A 27,459-nucleotide genomic window follows, 5' to 3' on the forward strand; every position below is an offset into this window, starting at 1 on the left:
GTAATTTTCAAAATGTCAAGCAGAAATGAAATTTGTTCAGTTTTATAGATGCCTGATTGAATTAACAATCGCTGACATGCCACTATTCCTAAATCATGTGGAATAATAATAAATAAACTAGAGACGTCCCATGATATCAGGATGGAATCTGGTGACAAGTTTATATCTTGAATTTTTGACAAAAAATCAGTAGTATCTCTTATAAATGATTTAGTGTATAATAGCAATGGTGTCAAACACTTATCCAGGTATTGTGCTAGATGTGTTGTCACAGATTCCATCCCTGATACAATGGGACGTCCCGGGGGATTTTTGGGGTCTTTGTGGATTTTTGGTAACATATACAGTACCGGTGTAACCGGATGTTCACATATCAAAAACTCCATAGCTTCATCATCAATGATTTTTTGTTTACCTGCCTTAGTTAAGGTTGTTTTTATCCTTTTTTGTACTTATAAAAGACTTGATTGCTGTCCAGTTTTTAAAGTAAGTGTATCACTAAGATGTTTCATAACTTCATTTTCATACATGGATGTGTCCATTACCACAATAGCTCCTCCCTTGTCAGCCGGCTTGATAGTGATATCACGCCGGACTGACAAGGAGTTTAACGCTGCAATCTCATCTCTATTTAGATTGTATATGGTCTCTCTTATCTCTATCACACAAACATTTTTTTATGTCATTTTCCACTTTCTCTATATATACCTCTACAGCAGCACATGAAGTGGGTGGTACTTTAGCGCTTTTTGGTTTTAAACCCATGTTTTTGATTGATAATTTTGATAATTCTTTAGTTGTGGCAGTGGACACACCAGAATAGTATGCTTTAAATCTTAATTGTCTAAAAAATCTATATAAATCCTGTTTAAGTACAAAGTCATTCATTTTCTCTTTAGGGCAAAAGCCCAAACCCTTATTCAAAACACTTAGTTCAGTTTTAGACAAAACAATAGAAGAAATGTTATGTACCAGGTTTTCATCTAGTGTCTCTGGCGGTTCTGGCGTCTGGTGGTTACACCCCCTGCTGTGTCTTTTCTTTGTTCGCCGACCGCCCCTCCTGGTCCGGATTCGGTCAGGTTCCCTGGTAAAAAAGGAGTAGTTGATACACTGGTGGATGATCCAGTAGATGTCATAGAGGAGTTAGAGCTAGCCAGATTTTTACGTTGTATTTTTCTGTAGCCCTTTGAATGGTAATATGTAGGATCAGTCCAATTGTAGACACGATCGTTTTTATAATCTTCCCGATCTCGTTCAAGTTTTGTACGCTTACGGAATTGAATATTGGTGCGAAATCTTTCTAATTTATCATTATTCATTTTCTTGAATTCCTGTAGTTCCTCTTGATTAGAACATTGTTGTAACTGCCTTTCAAGTTCAGCAATCTCCTGCTGTACGAGAGTCCTCTCTTGTTGCAAAAATTGCACAGTTAATGTCATGATATCAAAGGAACATTTATTGAGGATCTGGGCAAATTTGGTTTTAAAATCCTTGTTCTGTGAAAAGAGGGTTGGAGTCAGACGAACCCTCATATGTTTTATATGTACTTAATTTTCACTGTTTTAGCTGGTTCTAGATAACTCATTAGAAACTTCTTAGACTCTGTGCTAAAAATATTTCGGTTGACTGTATTATTATGCAATAGGCCGGTGGTTCAGACGGACCACTGCTCCCCTCATGTGTTGGCACTTGGCTAAGACGGCTGTCTTGGCCAACGTCCCACCCTACTGTGGGCCTTACAACCCACAAAAAGATGCAAACTCTTAAGGCTTACTCTACTCCGAGTTCTCCTCAATATACTTATCTTTTATGTCTTGCACTCTCACTCCCTCCCTCTTCTTGTCTCTTTTCCTCTCCCCCCTCCCTCCCAGTCCACTGGGTGTCCAGATGGAATACTGCATAGGAGTACCCCTCCGCTTCCATGACCCTCAATTGGTTGTCTTGGCCCTGAATGTTCAGGGCAGGAATTCCCCCCAGAAACAGGTCAAGGTTTTTAAAAAATATCTCAAACAAAAAATAGACATTGCATGCCTGCAAGAAACCCATTTCTCTTCCTCCTCCTCTCCCAAGTATTTTGCGGCGGATTACCCCACTAAACAGAGGGGTGTCCTGATTGCTATACGCAAGTCGGTCCCATTTATTTGCAGTAAACAAATAGATCCAAATGGCAGGTACCTAATTCTGCAAGGTACTATTCAAGATACCGAGGTAACGATTATGACTTACTATGCCCCGAATAAAAAGCCTTTTCTGACCCATGTCTGCGCCCTGTTGAGGTCCCACCAAAGAGGTACCCTCCTTTTGGCGGGTGACTAACGTGACATTGAACCCCTCTCTTGACAATTACCCATCGGATCACAAACTCCCTTCCCCTGCAGCTAAAACATTTTCCCATTCACTGCAAAATCACGACTTAATAGATATTTGGCGGGAGCCCCATCCCCTGGGTAGAGACTACACCAAATACTCCCACCCTCACCACTCTCACTCCAGGATTGACCATATGTTTGTCCTCCGCAAACACCTCCCCTTAATAGAATCAATTTCTATCCTTGCTGCCCCATGGTCGGATCATGACCCCATCCTGACGGTTTGTCACTCTTTGCTTAGCAAACCGCAACACTCCCTCTGGGTGATGAATGAATCTCTTTTGTCCTACAAAGTGATCCTTGATGAGATACACAAAGCTTCTGTGGAATATTTTAGCTTTAACTCAGGGTCAGTTTCATCTCCCGTTACACTATGGGAAGCATACAAAGCAGTTCTTTGAGGCCACGTTATTCGCCTAGCGTCCAAGCGCAAAAGGGAGAGAGCACAGGCATGCCACGATATGGAGTCAAAATTGGAGGCCTTATCAAGGGCCTTCAAGCAATCCCCCACCCCCGCCAATCGCAAACTCCTAGATACGGCCCGCACAGAGCAAGACTTATGTTTGACGGACGAAGCGGAACGCACCCTACGCTGGGTTCGGCAAAAATGGTACGTCAAAGTCAATAAACCTAACGCAATGCTAGCTAACAGACTGTGGACCTTTGCCCCAAAATTTGCCCCCATTGCTCTGCGCACCCCCCACAATACTCTTACCGGCAATTCCCAGCGAGTTCTGGAAGAATTCCAGTATCGCCTTACTAAACTGTATTCTGGACCTGATCACTCTTCCACCCACGGCCTTAACGCTTTTTTGACAAATCTATCTTTACCTTCCCTATCCGAAACCCACTCGTCCCTAATGGACCGAGACATACAAATCTTGGAAGTTCTCCAGTGTATTAAGGAGTTGAAGGTGGGCAAAAGACCTGGCCCAGATGGCTTTACAGCACTTTTCTACCGGAAATTAGCAGATGTTATCCTCCTCACCTAACAAATATGTACAATTCAGTTAAGGAGGGTCACCTCTTCACGCCCAGCCTGCTGACTGCCAATGTCGTTATGATCCCTAAGCCTGACAGGGAACAGTCATCTTGGGCTAATTTCAGGCCTATCTCACTAATTAATATAGACATGAAAATTTTAACAAAGATCTTGGCCAATCGCCTCAACTCTTCCACGCTTGATTAAGAAGGACCAGCTGGGCTTTGTCCCAAGAAGACAGGCCGGCGACGCTATAAGACGTCTCCTTCAAATACAGCACATTGTCCATAACATGTCCCTAGAAACAATGTTTTTGTCATCTGTCATTAAACACTATGGAATCGGCGTCTCCTTTACGCGCTGGGTTTCGGCTATCTATAATTCCCCCCAGGCCAAAGTGAAATACTATGGGTTTGAGTCAACTACCTTCCCTATTAAAAGGGGTACCCGCCATGTGAGATGGCCATCCGATCCCATCCGGATATAGTGGGGGTAGAAATAGCGGGTACTCTGCTTAAGTTATTATTCGCAGACGACATTCTGCTGACCATCACTAAACCTAGAATCTCCCTCCTGAATCTGCTTTCACTTTTGGACACCTTTTCCACCTTCTCGGGCCTATCAGTCAACCCCGCCAAATCCAAAGCAATGTCGATTAACCTCTCACCCTCTGAGTTAGGAGCCCTGCAATCTGCATTCTCCTTCCAATGGCTAAAATCATTACCCTACCTTGGGATCCGGCTCACCCCAAGATACTCAGGCCTATATCAAGCCAACTTTCCCTTACCGTTTCGGAAGCTGGTGACTATGCTCTCCTCCTGGTCCACCCTTCCATTGTCCTGGTTCAGAAGGATTGCAACTGTCCGTATGACCTATCTTTCAAAGGTGCTCTACTATTTTCGGGTCTTAGCGGTCCAGGTCCCTTCTCATGTTCTACGCATACAAATGCAAAATTATGCAATTTATATGGGGCTCAACAAGACCCAAGATCAAGCGGCAGGTGCTGTACGCCCGCAGGATTAATGGTGGCCTCTCTGTTCCCAACCTACACGCTTACTATACAGCAGCGGCTATCATCCCATTATCACACCTCCAAGAGAAACAACAAATGCCGTTATGGGCCACCATTGATCTGATGGACTCGCACCCGATACCACTAGCATCCCTCCCTTGGCTCCCTTGAGCCCATCGCCCAAGCACTATTGGTCCATGTTTGGCCCACTCTCTCCGGTTATGGGACATGGTCAAATACATGGCGGGCTTAATGTCTCCTCACCTCCCCCTACTTTGCCTTCTTCAGTGTCCACTATTCCCACCTGGATGTGATAACCCACTGCAGTTTACGTGGTGGACCGAAAATGGCTTTGTGGATGTCCACTCTGTTTATCCCTACCAGGATTATCCCATTTGCAGCCTTATGTCCCTCCCATGACATCCCCCTTTAGGGAGCACTATAGCTATATACAACTCCGGCATTTCCTCCAAACCCTTACAAAATCTCATCCAACCCCCCCTTCGAAAGCCTTGTAGATCACGACCCCAATCCTCGCGTTTGATTTCTTTAATATATACAGCTATAATAAGCTCCAAAAAACCACCCTTGAGACCATACCATCTCCAGTGGGAGGCGGAACTGGGGAAGCGACTGGACCCAGAGGATTGGCAGGTCATGACTATCGCACTGTCCAAGTGCTCCAAGTATGTTCCTTTCTTGGAAAATGCCTATAAATTGCTTTACAGATGGTGTTACACACCGGCCAGATTAGCGAGTTTTATCCCAACATATTCTCCCCTATGTTTCCGTGGGTGTTCTCAGGAGCGTACGATGGCACACATTTGGTGGCAGTGCCTCAGGGTATGTAGACTATGGGTTAGTAAACGCACTTCTTCATAAGCTCTTCAACACTAACATAAAGAGGGACCCCTTTGAAGCCATTCTGGGGAAACCGATCACAGAATTACTAAGACCAGAACGCCAATAGGCATCTCATATTTTTGATGCAACTAAATTAACCATAGCAAAAGCTTGGAGAACTCCGGCTCTCAGCTTCGAAGCAGTTAAAAACCGCATAAGCAATATCATGGTTAATGAGAAGCTGACAGCCATGTTATCAGATGCGCATGATAAATTTCCCTGGATACGGCAACCGTGGGTGGCACATACCCACCCTCCCCGCTTCGATTCAGCACTACTCTCCCTCTAGTATGTCTCCACCCCTCCCCTCTTGCTCTTCTTTCTATGTATATTCCCCTCTTTCTCTATCCTACACAACTACTTCATTCCCCTTCTGGCCCTCTTCCCTCCCACACCTTTCTCTTATCTTCTCTTTCCTATGTCTCTCTGGCCCGCAGGCTAAGTTCTGCTGGGCTCGGACACATGATGAGAAACAGCTTACGAATATATATTGCCTTACTTTGTTTCCATATTGAAATTTTATGTTTTACATTTTCTCTCACCACAAATGTTATATAAAGTTTTGCAACTATATCTCCAAACTAGTGGAACTTAGCGTTTCACCATACCATTAGTATTTGTTGATCTCATAAGATTGCCACTGAACTTTCAGGATCTTGTTCAAATCCTAGTGTCTCAGACCAGTATTTTTGAAATTTGTAGTTTACGTAAACATGTAAACATGTTGTGTCCTTCATTGTCTTTATGTATTATTCTGTTGATTTATATGTTCAATAAAACTCTTTGTACAAGAAAAAAGCATACATGAAGCATCAAGACACAAAAGGTTTCAGTAAAATTTTATATACAGTAATGCATATTTACATTTTAACACTGGTCTGAAAAACAAACTGTAATGACATCAATAAACATTGCAACATAAATTAAATATGCTTGGTACATTTAGGAAACAAGATTAAGAATGATGAACCACAGAAATAGATCAGACAAAGATCAACCAAACCTCCCTTCCCATCCCCAATTTTTCAAATTGACTGAAATATATTATTTCACTAACTTTTCAGTGATAAATAAAACGGAACAATTTAATATTCTATTTTCTGCAATGTATTTCAATATAGGCAGCAAATATTATCAAACCCTATATGTGTGTTAGGCATATAAATCTATCAAAATATTTCTTAATCATGCCATGCACAAAAGGTGGCCAAATTAAAGTTGCACAACTTTTATTCTGGCGCAAATTTAGCTCTTACAAATATCCTCCTTCCCCAGTTACACATATTACTAATCATATAGGGTATGTGATTAACAGAAGAGCTTCATGATAAAACATAATATATAAAATCGATCAACAGCTGGAGACATTCAGAAGTTCATTGGGCCTTATTTATAAAGCGGATGGAAAAAACACAATTTCTAGCCATTTTCCAGTGTGGGATTCAATTACCGGGAATTATCTGAGACTGTTTTTCCATTGGACAACTTTATAAATCAAGGATGTATTTTTAGGAGTTATGTGTTGCTCATGAGAAGAAAATCCATTATTAAAATTACAGCATTTATGTTTCTACAAAAACTACTTGTTATCAGTAAATAAAGTGTATACGTGCTGACCAAGCAGGCGGCCATTGATTAAAGCTTCCAGTACATGGCCCCATAAATACCAGGGGTCTAAGCCAGACCACTTGACACCATCAGAGAACTTCCAATCCAATGGATCAGACCTGAAGGTGATGGCTTCCTTAATTGTAATGTATTGATTCCTCACTCATGATTGTGAAATGACTGTACCAAAATATCATGCGACACTCTTTTTTTCCCCACCTTTACAATGTTCATATTCATCCAATTCTGCACTGGGTTTAACATAAATAGCACAAGCATTAACCTCAAGGACATCCTGTTGGCAAAACAAATTTGGGGCTTACATTTTGAATTACAAGTGGTCTTTAGAAAAGTATCAGTATGAATGCAAAAAACAAAACAAAACAAAAAAAAAAAAAAAAAGGATTTTTTGAATATATACACACTTATTAGCACACAGTTCTCCAAAGTAGGGAGAATTCAGAATAATATCCCATCACATGGAAAGTCAGTTGCAGCGTGGCATGGATAGCACTCTGAAGTACCCACATCATGCAGTCCCAATTTCAAAGTGATAGAATGCAGTCTGAGTTAAACTGGTTGTCAGTAAAACTCGTCAGAACTGATTCATGCTTATAGCAGAGGAACAAAGCAGCAAACAAATAGCACTTATGCCCTGTACACACGGTCGGAATTTCCGATGGAAAATGTTTGATGTGAGCTTGTTGTTGAAAATTCCGACCGTGTGTAGGCTCCATTGGACAGTTTCCATTGGAATTTCCGACAAAATTTGAGATCTGGATCTCAAATTTTCCGACAACAAAATCCGTTGTCGGAAATTCCGATCGTGTGCACAGAATTCCGATGCACAAAGTTCCATGCATGCTTGGAATCAAGCAGAAAAGCCGCACGGCTATTGAACTTCATTTTTCTCGGCTCATCGTACGTGTTGTACGTCACCGCGTTCTTGACGTTCGGAATTTCCAACAAGATTTGTGTGACCGTGTGTATGCAAGACAAGTTTGAGCCAACATCCGTCGGAAAAAAAACATGGATTTTGTTGTCGGAAAATAATATCGTGCATACAGGGCATTAGTGTTCTGGACTGAGACTACACACTATAGAGTGATATGCTTTGTTCATATTTAATGTCTGAGGTTTACAACCACTTTAAGCACAGAACAAAGTGACTTCATAGAATAAGCAACATTGTATGAACCTTGCATGGAGAATTGCAGCTAGCAAATCACAGAGCTGCTTTGATTTCTTCTTCTTTGAGGGTAGACTCCTGAAAACTAGGTCAAGGTTATGTTGCTTCTCCAGCTTATTCACATGCAGTCTATCAACATGGTTTTACTGACAAACCTAAAGAGTTCTTTGGTTGCAGATCAGTTGATATATATACAAAAGTATTTTTCCATTTCTAGCTTATGATGAATATTTGTTAGCCTGCTAAAATGAACTAGTAAGTGTATAAGAAAAAGACAGAGAACACTGCAGCTCCAGGTCAAGTTTATATATCACTACTCTGCTCCCATGTAAAACCAAGTACATAAAAAGTTATATTCATGGGTAAAAGTGAATGTTTAAACACATTTAGTTTTATAATAAACTCAATATAATGAAATCAGACTTGTCTTATAAGCATAGTACTTTCACTATAGGACCATGCAACGTAAACATTCAACAACCACTAAGACCAAACAAGAACGCAGTACACAAGTGTCCACTTCACAAACAATCTTGAAATAAAACCTACACGTCCCAGCTTAAACTTTCCGAGACTTCAACCACAGAAAGAATCTAACTTTGTACCAAGTATTATGCCAACAGGAGAAATGCCTGCTGATCTGCATAATGCACAGCATCATTTACACAGGATGATAGATAAGGTGATAGATTCAGTCACAACTACTGGGAAACACGTACATTTACATATAGTAAACAAGTTGAAAAACATTTGTAAGACCTGTACCAATGATTTCTAGTTCAATCGTCTTTTTATTGTAATTTCACAAAGCAATAGGCACAATAACAAGAGTGTGCCAATTATTTTTCTATCAGGGAAGGGGAACCAGACTGTCACTGATTTTCCTCCACATTCACCCTTTGGTTGTGTCTGGGTGAATGCCGCAGTGGCTTGATCAAGGACAGACTTCAAAACCTGTGATTCTCCAAGAGATATCTGCCTGTCTAAGGCTAGCTCTGGTCTGACCAACCTAAATGAAAACAAATATCAATTACAGAGTGGCTTACTCTGTTATTGCTTTAAACTTGGCAAGTAGTTCAGCTAGTCTGACATACAGATGTTATGAAGACTTGGAACACCAAAGGTTAAAATAGGCACCGAGAAAAATATACAATTTTTTTCCCATAAGCTTTGAGAGAACACAATTGCTCATGTTGTTGGAAAAGACAATTTTTGTCCTCTGCACTGTAGTTTAAGGTTTTAAAAAGAAGGATTCATAAACCATTTTCCCACTCTATCAGGCAGCCTTGTGAAATAATGCTGTGCACAACGCATAGAAGGACTCACATGGTTATTGAATATTAATAATACTGGTATTCCTTCTATTGAGGAAACAGACTTCCAAAAGTTAATCAAATACTTGTTTTAGGAAACAAAAGTATGGGAATAAATACAAAAATATGGCTTCGATTCAGCATGGCAAGCCATGTACATGGCCAGCCAGCTATTGCTGGACTATATCTCTTATTAACCTTGACTCTTTAATGGCGACAGATAAATAAAACTTAATATGTAAAGATTGCATCTAATGTTTTTTAACCTCCAATTTACTACACTAACATTAGATTTAACATCCATAAACAGCCACGGCAAAAAAGGATTTTTTCTTTTCTTTTTTTTTTTTTTAGCTCAAATGTACAATGCTAACCCGAAATGCAGTTTCCTTAATATCTCCATTTTGGGCACTTTTCCACTTCCTATATATTTTAACAAACACACACGCAAACAATTCTCTGATGTGAACAGAAAAAGAACCACACTAAAGTCTAGAAAATACACAAATGGTCATACAACCTAGTTAAAAATCTAAAAGGATAATGATGTGCATTTGTGACCAGTGGCTAGTTTCTTTACGTAAACTGCTTCCAGGATTACTGCCGTAGCAGTCATTTTATTATATAGAAGTACCAATGGTGTATACTGATCACTCATGAATGATGTGAAGTCATACACACTGGGGGTTATTTACGAAAGGTAAATCCACTTTGCACTACAAGTGCACTTGGAAGTGCAGCCACTGTAAATCTGAGGGGTAGATCTGAAATGAGGGGAAGCTCTGCTGATTTTATCATCCAATCGTGTGCAAGCTAAAATGCCATTTTTTACTTTCCTTGCATGTCACCCTCAGATTTACAGCGAGTGCACTTGTAGTGTAAAGTGAAATTGCCTTTCATAAATAATCCCCACTGTGTGATCAACACTATAAACTCTGTGAAATCACAATGTTAAATAATAAACTACTTAGTAATAGAGCAGATAATTGATTATCAGTACCAAAATTCAGAAAAATTATCCTTGTAACCCATAGAGATTACAGACAGAACATTTACACTACTGTAAGCAAGGCTCGTCAGTGCTTCAAACATACAGAATTTCACAACGTTCAAGAAAAGCAAATCTCAAACAACATTCAATTATCATGAATATACCGTATATAAAAAAAGTCTTTAGAATAAAATTAAATGTTTTCAGTAGATGTGAGCAAAGTTAAAGTAGAAGTTGATTCTTATGACATTTATGCTATGGATGTATCTGAAAGTAAAGCAATTAGACATTCAGGGATATGATGCAGCATTTTTCCCCACATACTTGCTATTTAAAGTTGAGGTTTATGTGTCCTCTCACTTTAAATGGTTTGTTTGGGTCAAATTGGCCCATACAAACTATTTCTATAACTAAATGACTCTGCCACTGTGTGCACTTTATCATAATGTAGTAGCAGCATTTGCTACATACTGTACAGCAGTGTTTCTCAACCTTTGTTAAATCAAAGCACCCTTTAAAAAATTCTGCACAATTTCGAAGCACACCATTCTAATAAAAGGTAAAAACTAAACTAATAGTTTTACATACAGTAATGCAGTCACATAAAAAAACACATAAAAATGCCCAACGATAGAGTTGATTTAATCTTCCAAAGCAAATACACTCTTGCACACTGGTACTGATGTATTCCGATGTTTCTCTTCTCCCCCACTCAACTATTGTGACTCCAGTGCTGATGGATAGGTGCAGGGAAGGGGCAAACAAGGATGCTGTGCAGGTGACGTCACTGGCTGTTATGACACCGGTGGTTAGAAGGTTGTAATGTTGCACAATGTATAACTAAAAATGCAGGCTCCACCCACTCGCTGGAACACAAATTTTTGGCATTTTGCCAAGTCACTCCTGAAGAAACCTGGAGGCACTCCAGAGTGCCTGGGCACACTGGTTGGAAAAGGTTGCCGTATTCTAGCACCCTTGCGAGTGGCTTCCCCTCTGCTGCTGGAACAAGTTTGAGAGTGCTTCTCAGACATTCAGAGGAAGTCTTGTATTTTAATCAATGACCACAAGGGTTTCATCTGATTAACCGAGGTGGAAATGGTAAGATCTGCTTGCCTCTCCCCCTCAACGCCAATAAGTGGGAAGCCTTGTATTTATTCATAAAAATAAAAGGCTTCCACTAAATGGCTGAGAAGCACTCAGCCTGACTCAATTTTGTCCTAGCAGCGATGGGAAGTCACCCTTTATGCCTGCCAGAACACAGGGCTGCATATTGCATGCATGATACAGTATGATACAGCGCTGACAGTGGCAGAATAACTTCGCTATAGAAATAGTTTGTTTGGGCCAGATTGGCCCAAACAAACTATTTAAAGTGAAAGGAAACCTGGACTTAAAGGATAAGTACAGCTTTGGGAACATGTTCCATGTTCCACCCATTTTAAGGGTGTAACATCTTACCAATCCCCCCCCCCCCCACAGCAGTATAGGGAAAAGTTTCCCGTAATAACTGCTACTTTTTTAAATCAGCGCAGCTCTGTGTGAATGAACTACAAGCCCGACATCCTTTGCAGCTGTTGGCTTGTAGTTTTCAATGAACTACCACAGCGCTGTGGAGCGCCACGGTAGTTAATTAAGTCGCCCATACGGGATGTACGGGCACACAGATACACCGACAGATCTGCAGGAGACCTACATGGCACCAGCGACCTGTCGATTGCTGGTGCAATGCTTTATAGGCTCCAAATGTATTTATTTTTTTAAATAACTCCACATTTTTTTACCTGCAAAAAATTGTGCAGTTATTTTTTTTATTTTTAAAGTGAATGTATGCTTTAAGCTTTAAAGCATCGTTAAATCCCAAAATAAAAATTGAATATATTACAGCTAACCAGTCCTCAGATGATATGCCTGCATTAGTATTCTTTTTTTTTCAGGCTCCCCCCCCCTCCCTTACTTTTTACCTGGTTATCCTTCAAGTAACACAATTACGGTTCCAGTGTGGCTAAACTCACTCCTTCACTATATCTATGTAGGAAGCCATGGTTGTCACCCAGGCTGGACTTTAACGAGCTTGCCTCGGTTTATCTCGGTTAAAAAGGGGTGATGGGATTAGAAGAAAGAGGTCACTGGTTTTGCCTCCAGTTCATCTCACAGGAGGTGGTATAAGGTCGGCCATATATGGTTCGAAGTTTGAACCATTAATGGACAGGCTGAAGTACCAAGTTAATCGATCAACATGGGTACAACCAACCTGCCGGATTCGCTTGTGATTATCGCAACCAGCAACTATAGCTGCTAGCGATAATCACAGTCAATGTCTCAGCAGGAAGGATTCCCCTGTTAGCGCACTCTGTGTTGATGGGGGAATTGTGAAAATTTCTTTCCTGCAACCCATGGTTGCAGGAAAGAAATCCGTACAGTCTATGGCCAGCCTAACATTTTTGTCACTTGTCACAATTGTAAGTTAATATCCTTTCAGATTTCTAACTAGGACATGACAAATCTGGGGGTGACAATGCATTTTGGCCGATCAACAGGTATCGTCTGCATTTGCTAAGAATGTTCACAGCCTGAAAAACAATAAAATAAAATAAAATAATGCAGCCACCACATCTAAAGACTAATGAGCTGCAATATAAAACATTAGTTGTTTAGTTTAGTCATAATTTAAGCTAATGTTGTGGCTAGTCTATAAAAAGGCAGTTATACTTTCCATCATTCCCCTGTTATCAGCTTATGCCATGTGCACATCTGGCACAGTATATTTTGGGCAACTGTTTAAAACAAGCCTGTACTGACAAATTGTAGGAGTTGCCAATGAGGCCTTTTTACGGGTGTTGTTCCAATGGCTTAATTACACAGTGAGTAAATGCCCTTGATGTACACATCCAGTGAAGTCTTATTATGGGTCACTGGCCCATAAAATAGTAAGGATAGAAGAGTGACCATAACAGTCATGAAAATATCCACTTTAAAAATAAAGCAACTGATGCGATTATTATTTCAGTTATCACAAATTTACTACTGGTAATGGGATGATTCAAAACGGCAATAACCCTTAATCGCAAATCACGGTTCGATGGTCTGCTTTAGTGAATTGGAATGGGATTGGCTGCTATGGGTTTATGAATCTTGCACATTAAACACACTTCTCTCTCTGCTCCGCCTTACTAAAAAAAAAAATATATATATATAATAATATAGTAATGATGAATTGTGAAAACCTTGCAAGCACTGGAAACCAATTCATAGCTGTTCATGTTCCCAAAAATTGAATGAATGCATACCATATCGTATAAAATGACCAGCTATGAATTGTCAAAAATTGGGTGAAACCACACTGCACTGCTAGAAACAGAAGTTGCACCAGAAGTTATGGAACATGTGTCCATGAATTTTCATCTGTTTACTGCAGATGAAGAAATGCAGCCTTTGCTAATTTTAATATTGCACTGTCTATGGACATTGCCCTTGATATGCAAAAAATAAAAAAAACTCCACTGAAGAGACATTACATTAATTCAGTTTACATGCAGCAACCAAAGGTCAAATCAACACAATAAAATAAAGGATCGTGAACCTAAGAGCAATCACAGAAGATGAACAGTACAGAGGGGAGTTGCACATTTACACAGATGTACATTCAGCTAAACTCTCTCTTGTGAAAGAGCTTTTCAAGATAGAGCTGGGAAGATCACTTTGGCAAAGAAAGCCAAGCCACAAAAACATTAGTACGCCATTGCTGTTGCCGAAACGTACATTGTTTCTAGAGAACCCCAGAATTGGCACTTTAATCTGCAGTTCACCACTGCATGTTCAGGCACACTAAACATATGCATATTTCATATTAAAGGAAAGTGTTAAAATAGAAAACTAGATTATCTAAAAAGAAATCTATTAAAGCTGAGAACTGTGCAGTAAAAAGGAGAAAAACAAGCACCCCACAATAGAAAAAAAAAAAAAAAAATTATGAAAAGAAATACATGGTATGTCTTATCAGAACTACACAAGAGCACCACCTAGTGGATAAATTGCCCAAAGCAACGAAATGCTTAGTTTCAGGGTTGGAAAAGATGAATATTCTCTCAACTAAGGAAGAAAGGCTACAGAGATTTCTAAAACATGGGTACAAATTGAAAGTCTTATACCCTTCTGAAATATACTGGCACCTATACAGAGCAGCTGGTGAACAATTAAAAGGCATGTGCTCTATCCAGTTATTCCTGAGGATACCGCCAGCCAGTGTAACCAAGTCAGTTACATTCAACATACAGTTATTTTCAAGTATGTTAACATGTTGACTGTCAGCTGAGACTGAACCATATTGCTCAGAATGTATTATTCTGACAGTTTAGGAATCAAGCAGCGTGTGTACATAGCAGCCTGCTGACTATCTATGGGCAAAAAAAAAGTAGAGGGCTCATACCTTTGTAGAGTACTACAAGTTCATGAACGGCTATGTATTCCCTGCTAGGCTTGTACCTATTAACAGTACAGTAGTGTGAAAAAATATTTAAACCAGTTCATATTTTCTAAATAAATTACAGTACCAATGATTGTTTTTTCTTTTAAACCTCTATCTACATTTATACTGTATGTTCAAGCAGTGTGAAAATTCAGTGATATAATTTACATAAAACTATTTTACAGTTATTTAAGACGCACGTATTCTTCTATAAAATAATAAAAAAAAAAAACAAAAAAAAAAAACACTTCAGCTATTGAGAATCTTCTTGAGAGTTTGTTTGTTCTTCAATAACCTGCTTTACAATTTCAGCAAGTTTCAGACGATCGACCTTGTCTGTAAATCCTTGTCCTGAAAAAGAAAAAAAAATGTTATTACTACAAGATTAAGACATATTTGGCAGATATTTATCCCTTATAAAAGGAAAGCAAATCTTGATTTACTACAAATAATCATAAAAATCCACAAATGACTTCTGGGAATCTTCCATAACAGATCCACTGTTAATATATTTTATTTACCGTAACTACATTGTACTAACTTGGGCAGGAAGGTCCTGCCCTTTCACATCACTTCAGTGTTTCCCACACAAACGTCACAAAATGCATCACAGGGAGAAACGGATCTGCATGCTTTAACAGAAGACTCTGCACAGGGGAATGCCGGTAAAGAAAAATTCTGTCTTTGCTGATGGGGAGAGCTTTAGTTCACCTTTGTTAACAGGGGGTCGAACCAAACACGGAGAAGGACAAAGACTACAAAGAAATACAACTAGGTAAACTGAATTTTATGAAGCCTAACATTATCACAGTACTTTGGAAAGAGGGAAAAAAAATTCTGCCTTGTGTTACAAATGTAGGCTGGGACAATCTAAAGGTGGTTTGGTCACTGAGGAGATCTGTTTGGGCTAAAGGAGTTTTGCAATAAAAATTGAAGGTGGCTAAAGTGTCTACACTCCCACAGACCTCTATTGAACAGCATTCTATCAACTTTCTTTTATATATGTATATATGAAATGGAGCCTAGGTCAGACCCCTTTACAGTAGTTTTCAATCTTGGTTTGCAGTTTAGGCTTTTAATCCTACCCAGGAAACACTTTACGCATTTGTGTGGGGTTTTGCAATGTTGTGGCTTCTGCATAAACTAATGTGAGTAATTATATATACACCATAATGTGCTGTATATATGCACATGGAAGATCAAATAATTAGATTGTAAGCTCACAGGAGCACGGCCCTTCTAACCCTCTTGTACTGTTGGTGTAATGCCACCCTTAATATTGTAAAGCGTCACGCAAACTGTTGGCGCTATATAAATCCTGTGTAATAATAATAAAATATACAATGGATTTCTGCCTGTCTATAGCCCTTAGGCCCCTTTCACCCATATTCATCAGTTCAGTCACGTTTTTTCAAAGAGAACATTTTTCATTCATTTTTGCATCAGTTTTTTACATGCACCAGCTAGTGTCCTTAAAGTGTTTGTAAAAAAAAAAAAAAAGGATCATGTTCCCCTTAAAACAGGTTTACTTGATCACAGGACACAGAGCCTTCATTACATAGTAGATTAGATAGGCACCTTCGGTAACTGGACACTGGTTAACCCCCAAGTAAGAATTCCTCCCCTATATAACCCCTCCCACACGGGGAGCACCTTCGTTTTTTCGCCAGTGTCTTAGGTGGTTGGTCACGTAAAACATGTGCTGTGAAGAAAGCCCTAGTCAGGTCCCTGCGGGAGCTTAAAGGGCTATGCTGACCGGATCCATATCTCGGGCCGATATTTTTGACTCCCAAGATGGTATGGTACACGGGCCTCGTCATCTGAAGAAATTAGGTTTTGCCTGTAAGTCACTCCTTGGAGGACTGGGCTCTGAGAAACCAGGCTTGGTGTTCTATTTAAACAGTGGCACGAAAGTTCTGGTAGAGTCTTCTACAGGTCCAGGTAAGAGGTTTCTCTGAGTAGGAACCCAAAAAACCCTGAAGGTTGGCACAACGCTACCCGCCGTGATGGGTGAAGACTGGAAACTGTCTGTTCTCAGTAGTTCCTGCGGCGGGGACAGGTAAGAGACGTTAATCCTATATATACACTACATGTAGGGATTTCTTCAGAGTAGTTGCATGTCTTACCTGGGTCCGCCACTAGAGGGAGTAAAGAGCAGCTTGGTGTGACTTACATGCCTTTCCAGGATATACACTCGGTGAAGCCAGGCTCCAGACCGCTCACCTCCTCCGCTGCAAGCTCTGCCACAGGGATGAAATACAAGGGGGTCCCATGTAGTCTGAGGGTCCAGCGATGGTCTACGATTGTCCTCCCCCCCCCTACCCCCCGCCAATGCTAGCCGCTGCCATGATGGTCCTGCGTGCGCAGGGGGTGCGCTTTTACAGCTCCAGGCGGGGAAAGGGGGGGGCCTGGGTTGCAGCGCTCCAGTGTGCAGGCGCCAGGCGGCTAATTTAAAGCCCAGAGCATCAGAGCTCTGTAAGCAGGTGGACACAGAGTGTGGGCAGTAAGCATCCTAAGTGATCGGATCCAGGCTAACCTAAGACACCTACTCAGCATCAGGTTGTGCAGTATTAAGCATATATGTGTATTGTGAGACTTTTAGCACAACAGTGATTGCATATGTACTAGTGTTTTGGGCTATGTCTCCTCATAAGAGGGTCTCAGGGGGAGATAACAAGGGCACAAGGAAGTCATCACCTATGTCTAGGGGTCCTAAAGATGCCTGTAGATTACCATCCGCCTGCAAGACTGGAGCCAGCCTCACAGGATGAGTCAGTGCCCCTGTCAGGTTTTCAAGCCTCTCCCAATGTTGCAGCCCCAGCGTATGTCACGGAGGATTCCCTTAAGGCTACATTGGAAGGTTTTGAGGGAAGGATTATGAGTTTTATTTCAGCGTCCTTAAAAGATAGCAGGAAAAGGGGTAGATCCCCTCCCTCTGCTGCACATTCTCTTTCAGAAGATTCTTCTGAAAATGAGGAGAGATCCCTATCCAGAGATAGGGATCAGGAGCAGTCAGAGGATTCAGAGGAAGAGGAGAGTGTTTCCTCCTCTCAGGCACTCAAGAGGCAGGTCCAGTATTACACTGAGTTGGTGTGTTCCACATTCAGAATGCCCTCTGCTGAAGCTGCCACATCCTCTGTTTCCTCCTTGGGGGTCAGAAGGATCCCACAGACTGCTTTTTCCTTTCCAATTCATCCTTTAATGGATAAATTGTTGTATGAGGACTGGGGACATCCCGATAAATTGTTTTCTCCTCCTAAAAGGTTTTCTATGCTTTATCCTTTGGAGGAAAGCTTCACCAAGAAGTGGGAGGTCCCATCTGTAGATGCGGCTGTCTCTTGTGTGAACAAAAACCTGACCTGTCCTCTGGACAATGCTCAGGTGTTTAAGGATCCTACTGATAAGAAGCTGGAAACCTTATTAAAAACCTCCTTTTCCATGGCTGGCGCTGTAGTCCAACCTACAGTCGCAACTGTGGGTTTGTGTCAATTCCTAAAAGGAACAGGTTAAGCAGATGCTTAGTCTCCTTCCCAGTGAGGAAGTGGAGAACTATGCAGACCTTCCACAGGTGCTGTGTTTTATGATTGATGCCATTCTGGATTCTGCCCAGCAGGCACCTCGTTTGTCTCTCCTATTAGTACACATGCGCAGGTCCCTTTGGCTTAAGAATTGGGCAGCGGAGCTTTCATGCAAAAAATACTTAACTGGCTTCCCATTCAAAGGGGAATGCCTATTTGGGGATGACCTAGATACATTCATCCAAAAAATTTCAGGTGGTAAATCTACTCTCCTACCAGTCAAAAAGCGTGAACGTCCATCATTCAAGCGTTCTCTTTCTCCTTGCCCTGGAGCATCAGGCTCTAAGCAGTGGCGACGGCCTTCCCAATCTGCTTTCAGAGGAAAGGCCCAAGGTCACGCCCAAGGGCAGAAAAAGACTTGGGCACGAAAGATTACCAAGCAGAGCCCCAAAGCATCCCTATGAAGGGGTACCCCCACTCAGCCGAGTGGGGGTAAGGCTCCTACTGTTTTCAGGAGCCTGGTGGGAAGAGGTTCAAGACAAGTGGGTAGTCTTCAGTATCTCTGGGCTACAAGATAGAGTGCCAGGAGCTCCCACCAGCTTGTTTCCTAAGGTCCAGGGTTTCCACAGATCCAGTAAAGCGAAAACCGCTACTTCTGGCCTTAGATCGTTTGCTATCCCAGGGGGTGATAGTAGAAGTGGACCCAAAAGATCATGGTTCAGGGTTCTATTCGGATCTCTTCACCGTTCCAAAACCAAATGGGGATGTCAGACCTATCCTAGATCTAAAAGATCTGAATCAGTTTCTGCACATTCGATCTTTCCAAATGCAGTCAATCTGTTCAGTGGTCTCCACCCTTCAAGGGGGAGAATTTATGGCATCAATAGACATCAAGGATGCATATCTTCATGTGCCGATATTTCCCGCTCACTGAAAATATCTAAGGTTCACGGTAGACCAGTGCCATTTTCAATTTGTGGCCCTTCCTTTCGATCTCGCTACAGCTCCTCAAGTTTTTACAAAAATTCTAGACCCTCTCTTAGCAAATCTAAGAGCTCAGGGCATAACCGTGGTAGCTTATCTAGACAATTTGCTACTCATAGAGCAATCAGTGGCGCGCCTGAACCACGCTGTCATCAAGACAGTAAAACATTTGGAAAGCCTAGGTTAGATAATCAACCTAGAAAAGTCTTCCTTGCAACCTTCAACAAGGTTGGAATATCTGGGCATGATCATAGACACCTCTCAAGGCAGAGTGTTTCTAACAGAGCCAAAGGTCAAGGCCGTAAAAGCTCTAGTCCACCTAGTGTTAAGCAAAAGGAGTTCCATTTGCCCAGTTTCACTCAAGGCCTCTGCAGAGAAGCATCCTCACGGCTTGGAACAAGAAGCCTCATGCCTTGGATCTTCCAATGTGCCTATCCCCAAGGATACGCAAAAGCCTTTCTTCCATTTCCATGGAAAATCGTAACGACGGATGCCAGTCTGACAGGCTGGGGAGCAGTTCTGGAAGAAGCATGCACGCAGGGAAGATGGTCCGAAAGGCGATTGCCTATCAATATTCTAGAAATTCGGGCAATTTACTTAGCCCTCATGGACTGGTCTTATAGGCTACAAGGTCATCCTATCCGGATACAGTCCGACAATGCCACGGCAGTGGCTTACATCAATCATCAAGGTGGCACCAGAAGTCTTGATGCCCAAATGGAGGTGAATCGCATTCTTGCATGGGCAGAAAGCCATGTTCTCTGCCTATCTACGGTATTCATTCCAGGGGTGGAAAATTGGCAAGTGGATTTTTTAAGCCGCCAGCAACTATGCCCAGGAGAATGGTCTCTACACCCCGACATATTTCAGATCATATGTCACAAGTGGGGTACCCCGGATGTAGATCTGTTTGTGTCCAGATTCAACAAGAAACTGGACAAATTTGTGTCAAGAACAAAGGATGTACTTGCTCAGGGGTCAGACGCTCTGACAATTCCATGGGATCAGTACAATCTAATCTATGCCTTCCCTCCAAACTCGCTTCTTCTGTGGTTCCTGGGGAGAGTCAGAAGGGAAGCAAAGTTGGTCCTTTTGGTAGCCCCGCCTTGGCCCAGACGACCTTGGTATGCAGAGATCGTAAAGATAGCAGTGGGCAGGCCTTGGGTGCTCCCACTCCGGCCAGATCTACTCTCACAGGGTCCATTTTAACACCCTGCTTTAGGAAGTCTAATTTTGATGGTTTGGCTGCTGAGACCCACATTTTAAAGGATCGTGGGCTCTCGGAGTCAGTCCTTTCCACTCTGGTCAATGGCAGAAAGCCAGCCTCCAGGCTTATTTACTACAAAATCTGGAAAGCATATGTTTCCTGGTGTGAACCCAGGGGATGGCATCCTAGAAAGTATGTCAATAGCAGAATCTTGACCTCTCTTCAGTCAGGCCTAGAGATGAAATTGGCCTTGAGCACTATCAAAGTCCAAATTTCAGCTTTGTCAGTATTTTTTCAGAAGCCAATTACTTCACATTCCCTTGTCCGGGCCTTTGATCAGGGGGCACTGCGATTGAATCTGCCAGTCAAACCTCCAGTATGCCCATGGGATCTGAATTTGGTGTTATCTGCTTTACAGGGACAACCCTTTGAACCATTGTTTATACCATCCCCTCTATTAGAAACAACAGGTGTCCTAGTGTCTGTGCTTTATGGAAAAAAAAAAAAAAAAAAAAAATGCAGATTTCTACCTGATCTCACATCGCCTCCCGGCGATCACGTGACTCTTCGGCTGATGTCAGCGAGAGTTCTCGGTCCTGCCCGCTGGAGGTGTCAGACGGGGAGAGGAGAGAGCCCGGGAGGCACTGTGAAATCAGGTAGAAATCTGCATTTTTCTTTTATAAAGCACAGATGCTAGGACACGTTATCTAACAGAGGGGATGGCATAAACATAACATAGTGGCTTAACAACCACTTTAACCACTTGAGTTCTTTCATGTAAAAATGGACCATTTGTTTACATCCGATCCAAAATAGGGCTTTGAACCCTTCCAAAAAATGGATGTTCATGGAAGCGGATATAAATGGATGCTCATCCATTTACATCCGTTTTTCCATAGAGATGCACTGATGTCCGTTTTTCATCCATCAACAGATGGATGAAAAACAGACAAACAGTTTGCATGTGTGAAAGGGCTCAAAGCAAACTATAAAGCTTAATATAATAACAGAAAAACGCTGGATGAAAAAACGTTCATAATTAGCATTTTTGTGCCAGCTTTTAGCAGTATTTAGAAGTGTTAGTGTTAATTGGCATTTCCTGTAATGTGACTCATTCCTTTCTTTTTTTGTGCAGTCCCTCTTAAAAAAAAAAAAAAAAAATGCTGGAAACCAGCAGTTAGCAGCGGTTAGGAGCGTTCAGCGTTTTTTTCTGCCAGCAAATCGCTTCCACAAAGCAGAAGCTTAAAAAATGCTTGCAGACTAAAACAGTGTGCATGGATACATAGGATAACACTATTTGTTTCTAGAAGCAGAGAAAAAAATTGCTCAAAAGCTGCTGCTAGGAGCATTTTTTTTTAAGCTAGTGTGCATAAAGCCATCTTATTATAAATGTGGTGCAATTTCAGATTTTACCAGTAGGTAGCGTTGAAGGCGACATGTAAAAGAGCAGAGACACTTAATGTAGAAAATAAATGTAAGATTTTAATTCTAAATCACCACACATTTGTTTTAAAAGATTAGATGTCTTGGGAACACTGGTGAAAACCGCACAAGCATACAGAAAAACAGACCTTACAACTAATAGTATGCTGAAAGCAAATCAGATGGCTGTTGCTGCCCGGATTCAGAAGTACATGCAGAATGGTAGCCAACAGAAAATTACAGAAATTACTTACAGGATTAGGCAACCAGCATTATTTTAAAATCATGCATGACTGTTGTTTTCTCTTTATGTATGTGAACAGCTATCTGACATATGTACTTCTATCTCATGCGGACCACTTTCTGACCCAATAATGTAGTCATACAATATCAAAGATGAAAACATGGATACTGGGAACTGGTGTCCACATTGTACACAGTTATACCATTAGACAAGGCTTCACTGGTTTATTAACTATGGTTTAGTAAACATGCTGATGGTTTACTGAGTCACTGCAATTCATACAGAAGAATGACTGATTTATTAAGCTGTATTTATCAACAGCATGGTTCTGCAGACCTGTACACAAGTGGGTACTTTACTAACAAATGTAGATAAGGAATCATTCTGCTATATGCATGGCCCTGTAAGGCCACATGCACACTGGGGCACCCAGCCCAGCTATTGAAAACCTGTAAAACTCATCTGCATCCCAGGAAATTGTCTCTGAGTGCAAATTACCCTTAAATGAGTTCTACTCAGTAACGCGTCACCAGCTATCAGCCTTCTTAAGAGTTTTACAGGCCGCTGGCAGCAGGGCAGGACTATGCGCCTGTGCCTGCACCAAAATACCAGGGTCTCATGCACCAGGGCTAAATGCCTATTGTGAATGAGGCTATACTGTGCCACGCATGCAGCAAAATAATTATTTGTCAACGTTTATTAACAGCATTCATTTTCAATGGACTACATATACTGTAAACTGATGATTAAGAAAGTTTTGTCATCAAGACTTTTGAGAAAGTCTTGTCAAGGAAGTGACGAGAGACACAAGAACCGGAAGTAGCAAGTTTATTTTAAAAAAGTGGTTTACTGGTTGCTACACTAGGAGACTGTTTTGTTAATAAACTTCCATGGAGGTATTTCAACGCTACCTGGGCGACTGTAAGAGGGGTCCAAGGAGGATAAAGATAAATAATGAGTGCTTGTCTAGACCCTATGCAGTATATGGGTCATTACATTTGGTAAAAGTCCATTCCTGTGGGAAGGGAACACAACGGTGGATTGTGATAGCGATGTTATATATGCACTAGTGGTGTTTAAGTGGACTGGGTGCAACACTTTTTGATGGCATGTGAGCACAATTCTACACTTAGTCTGTGTGGTGTTTCAGAATATTACATTATGGTTGTTTTCAGCTATTCTCTCTGGGAGCATATATGGAATAGAATAGTTCCTGATGGAGAGTGACATCTAGTGGTCAATAATATATATGCCTTTTAAGACCCATTTAGACAAGGGGGTCTAATCCAGTGTTTCTCAAACTTTTTATCCCAGAGGAACCCTTGAAATCATTTTCTAGTCTCAAGGAACCCTTACTAAAACCAATTCATTGGTGGTCAGTGAAAAAAAAATGCCCTTTACATTTGTGGTCATGTGGAATGAGGCAGCCCTTACCGTGGTGGACAAAATGCAATCCCTACGGATGGCTTAACAGATTGTTGGCTTCATGCAACTGGCTCTACCAAGTGACATTAAACCCAGAATTATGCAGACATCCTTAAGATAGGAGGTCAATCAGCCAAAGCTCAAGGAACCCCTATCAACCTTTGGAGGAACCCTAGGGTTCCACGAAACCCTGGTTGAGAATGGCTGGTCTAATCATTTGGTGCGAGTTCACTTTTACCATTGTTTTTACTGAAGTGAAGCATATAGTCAAGACACAAGTATTTTGCACTAAGTATGAACATTTGGGTTTATTTGTATTTGGTAAACTATGCGCTTGGAGAAGAGTGTGATTACAACGGTCAAGTCAGTCTTTGTAGGGAGAGATGGCAATTTTAGAGTATTAAGTGAGGGAGAAGGCACAGTCCAAAACTCCAGTTTGTAGCCCATAGAAATGACACTCAACCTCAACATCTGGCAATTCTTGGAACCAGTAGGCCCACAATGCCAAAATACATCCCCCCAAACTCTGACAAGTTGGGGCACCCCATAACTGAGAAGAGGGCTTGTAGCCAGATTTGGCTGACTTGGAGGTTAACGTCTCCCAATGAAAGTGTGTTTTAGACTTTGGAGCTGGAGGCCTGAGAGGGTCTTTTCTAGTCTGGGAAGTAGAAGGTCTACCAGCAGATGCACAGGCTTTTTGGCTCGAGGAGAAGAGTGCTTTTATCCCCCATGATCTCCATGATGTACCTATCCAAGGACTACATAGGCATTTTCCCTCAAAAAAATTCTGTTTGAGGCATTTTTTGCATGGGAGTTCCACTGACCAGCATTTGAGCCAAGGGATCCTATGTATATGGATGGCCAAGGAGGTTGATCCTGGCGATCTGGTGAAGCATATATGCAAAGCTGTTCAGACAGTAGTGTAAGATAAGGCACTAGGTAAAAGCTTTAGATGGCGGTGAAAGGAGGTTTCCATTACATTGCAGTTAGACTCCTTTCACACTGGGGCATTAGCGGTAAAGCATCGCTAATTTTAGCAGCGCTTTACCGCTGTTATAGCAGCACTTTTCAGCCGCTAGCGGGGAGCTTTTAACCCCCGCTAACGACCGAAGAAAAGGTTAATAGCGCCCGTGTTGCCGAAGCGCTTTGGCAGCGTTGCCCATTCATTTCAATGGGCAGGGGCGGTGGAGGAATGGTGTATACACCGCTCCCCCACCGCCCCAAAGATGCTGCTTGCAGGACTTTACTCGTCTTGCTTTGCACCGCTCCAGTGCGAAAGCACTCGGGCTTTCACACTGGGGTGACTTGAGAAGTGCTTTTCAGGCGCTATTTTTAGTGCTAAAAAGCCTGAAAAGTGCCCCAGTGTGAAAGGGGTCTTAAAGGAGAAGTATGGGCAAAGCTTTTTTGGCCATACTTCTATGGATCACAGGAGTACAAACAGCTCATTCTGCATTCCTGTGACCCGTTTTCAGCCGACAGCGTGCCAAAGCCCGCTGTTGGCTGACGTCACTCAGCCGGTCCAGGCTGGTGTAAGATCCCTACTTTACAGTCAAGATCCACCCAGATGCCTGGATCAACAGCTGGCTCGGCCTCTCAGCTGTGCTGCTGTGAGACTGACCCAGCCACTCACTACCCTCCCCAGTGCTCCAGTGAGAGCTGGCGTAGCAGAGCAGAGAGCCGTTGACTGACAGTCACTGCTCTCTGCTCAGAGCGGAGGGGAGAACTGAGCGAGCAGCTGTGTTTGATCGCTCAGGTCTCACTGCAGAGATGGCTGGGACAGATGCAGAATCGTATCAATGCTGCATCCACCTAGAGAAGTATAAGGTTTGTTTAAAAAACAGAAACAATCATACTTCTCTTTAAAAGTTTTGGGCAATGCACTTAGTCCAGACAGCAAGAATCTCTGGCAGATGGTCATGGAGGCCACTGCAGACTGCCTAACCTTCATACCCCCCCCCCCCACCCCCTCAAGGAATAGATGGCCTTAAGAGAGACTCTAACCTTTAATCTGCTGGGTCTCTGGACTCTGGATTATGCTCCATAGGGACCGTTCGTGTCTTGTTAAGACAGGAAATTGCTTGGTCCACTGTGCGGTCCCCATCCATTTTAGGAGGAGCAAGGAGCTTCTCCGGATGAGTCCAGTCACTGTACAAGACAGGCGCTAAGAGCAAGTGTACAAAGAAAGTCTTAGCAGGTTTGGACAATTTTAGGGATTCCATTCTGTGCAGATTCAGGCTGCTCTAATGCTAAATAAGAATAGCAAATGGTACCTCATCCCCAGGCTGTGTATCCTCAGCAAAGTCAAAGACCAACAAGGAGAGGAGAATAAAGGGGCTAATTTGTGACACCTGCATTCAACAGACTGAATAAAAAGAAAAAAAATGCCTGCTGCTCCTAATCGTTTGTTTGACTGAACTCAATTAATCGATCTTCTGGGGACGCACATACACTAATTGAAATTCAGTTGGTTCTTGCTGAACCATCCAAATTTCAATCTGTCTATGGCTAACTTAACACAGGCAACATAGACACATAAAAAGAGAGGTATTAGAAACATTTAAGACCAGATCAGATTCACTTTAAGATAAAGGTGGCTGACAAAATTTACCGTTCCAGCTAAAACTCTGCAATGTGTCTCTCAGTAATTTACAGTCTCTGTTATATTCCCAGGCGTCCTGTACAACTTCATTTAATTTTTCGTCTTCATTTTCTCCTGTAATAAGAGAACAAAAAATTGAATGTCTCAGTTTACATTTTTGTTGTTTGCATCTGCAGGGATTGGGGAGACTTTGGGTTAGCAGACCGCACATTCAGGTCCTTATAGTGAAATAAAACTCTGTAGTTCACCGTCAAATAACCCTAATGGCAAATATAAACATGCTTACTAGATACTCTGTACAGCATAATAATATATAATAAGGATTCATACTGTGTTTTCTCATGTAGCGTTACAACACACTTGCGCATGTGATGTCACATAATAGTCCTACAGCAATATCTATGGAAGGAGAAGCTTTAGGAAGATGTGGATACGCTCAACATCAATGAAGTGCTAAAAGCTTGCTGATGGAGCAAGGTGTAAAAGAGTCTAATTTGGTTTAAAATGATTTATTATTGAACACCTGTCCACAGATGTATGTCACTGTAACAAATATAGGACTTGGTAGCCAAGTGCAATTACTGCATTGATGATGCAAACACTTCTCATAACGTGGAAGTAGAGGCAATGGACGCAGATTTGTTTTGCTTTGGATGTCTCATGTTGACGCTGATTGTGAAAGTATGGGACACCATAAAGGACATGCTAGGAAAATCAGAGATTTACAGAGTATTCCCATCTTAGGGAAAACACAAATCTGGGAGAACTATGGGGAAAAATTTATAAGTGGGAGGTGTGTGGAATAGGCAGTCTTGCCCAAATATATGAGAATAGGATACGGAAACTGTTTCAGGAACTCAGGGAAGAATATGCTATTCCAAAATCGTTTTTTTTTTTTTTTTTTTTTTAAGGTATTTGCAAATTAGGCATGCCCCCAGAATGCAGTTGAAAGAGAAGGCACTAGAATGGAGCGAGATCCCTCTTAGCAAGGTAATCAATGCGAGCACCACTAAGGGGTTAATATCTAGTCTATACTCACATATATGTAAGGCGGCCTTGGATGGGAATGTGAACTCCCTTAGTAGGAGGAGGTGAGAGGAGGACCTGGGGAGTATAAGAGAGGAGCAGTGGAGGCATATATTGGAATTAGTCCTATTAGTGTCATTGCCCCCCTAACAGAGTGTCACATCTATTCTTACTACACAGAGTGTATTATACCCCTAAAAAG

At 41.7% G+C, this 27,459-nt stretch overlaps 1 protein-coding gene across 1 annotated transcript in view; it reads right to left on the minus strand.

The window, feature by feature from the left end:
* Positions 1 to 6,093: 6,093 nt before the first annotated feature.
* The window catches only part of MAPKAPK5 (MAPK activated protein kinase 5), a 142,549-nt gene continuing 121,183 nt past the window's right edge, over positions 6,094 to 27,459 (minus strand). Inside the window, exons 13-14 of the mRNA XM_073626073.1 lie at positions 26,241 to 26,345; positions 6,094 to 15,183 (exon numbers count right to left, since the gene is read on the minus strand). Of these exons, the coding sequence (XP_073482174.1) occupies positions 15,086 to 15,183; positions 26,241 to 26,345 (203 nt within the window). The 3' untranslated portion in view covers positions 6,094 to 15,085. The remainder of the gene's footprint in view (positions 15,184 to 26,240; positions 26,346 to 27,459) is intronic.

This window comes from Aquarana catesbeiana, linkage group LG01 (assembly GCF_042186555.1).
Source record: "Aquarana catesbeiana isolate 2022-GZ linkage group LG01, ASM4218655v1, whole genome shotgun sequence".
Classification (NCBI taxonomy): Eukaryota; Metazoa; Chordata; class Amphibia; order Anura; family Ranidae; genus Aquarana; species Aquarana catesbeiana.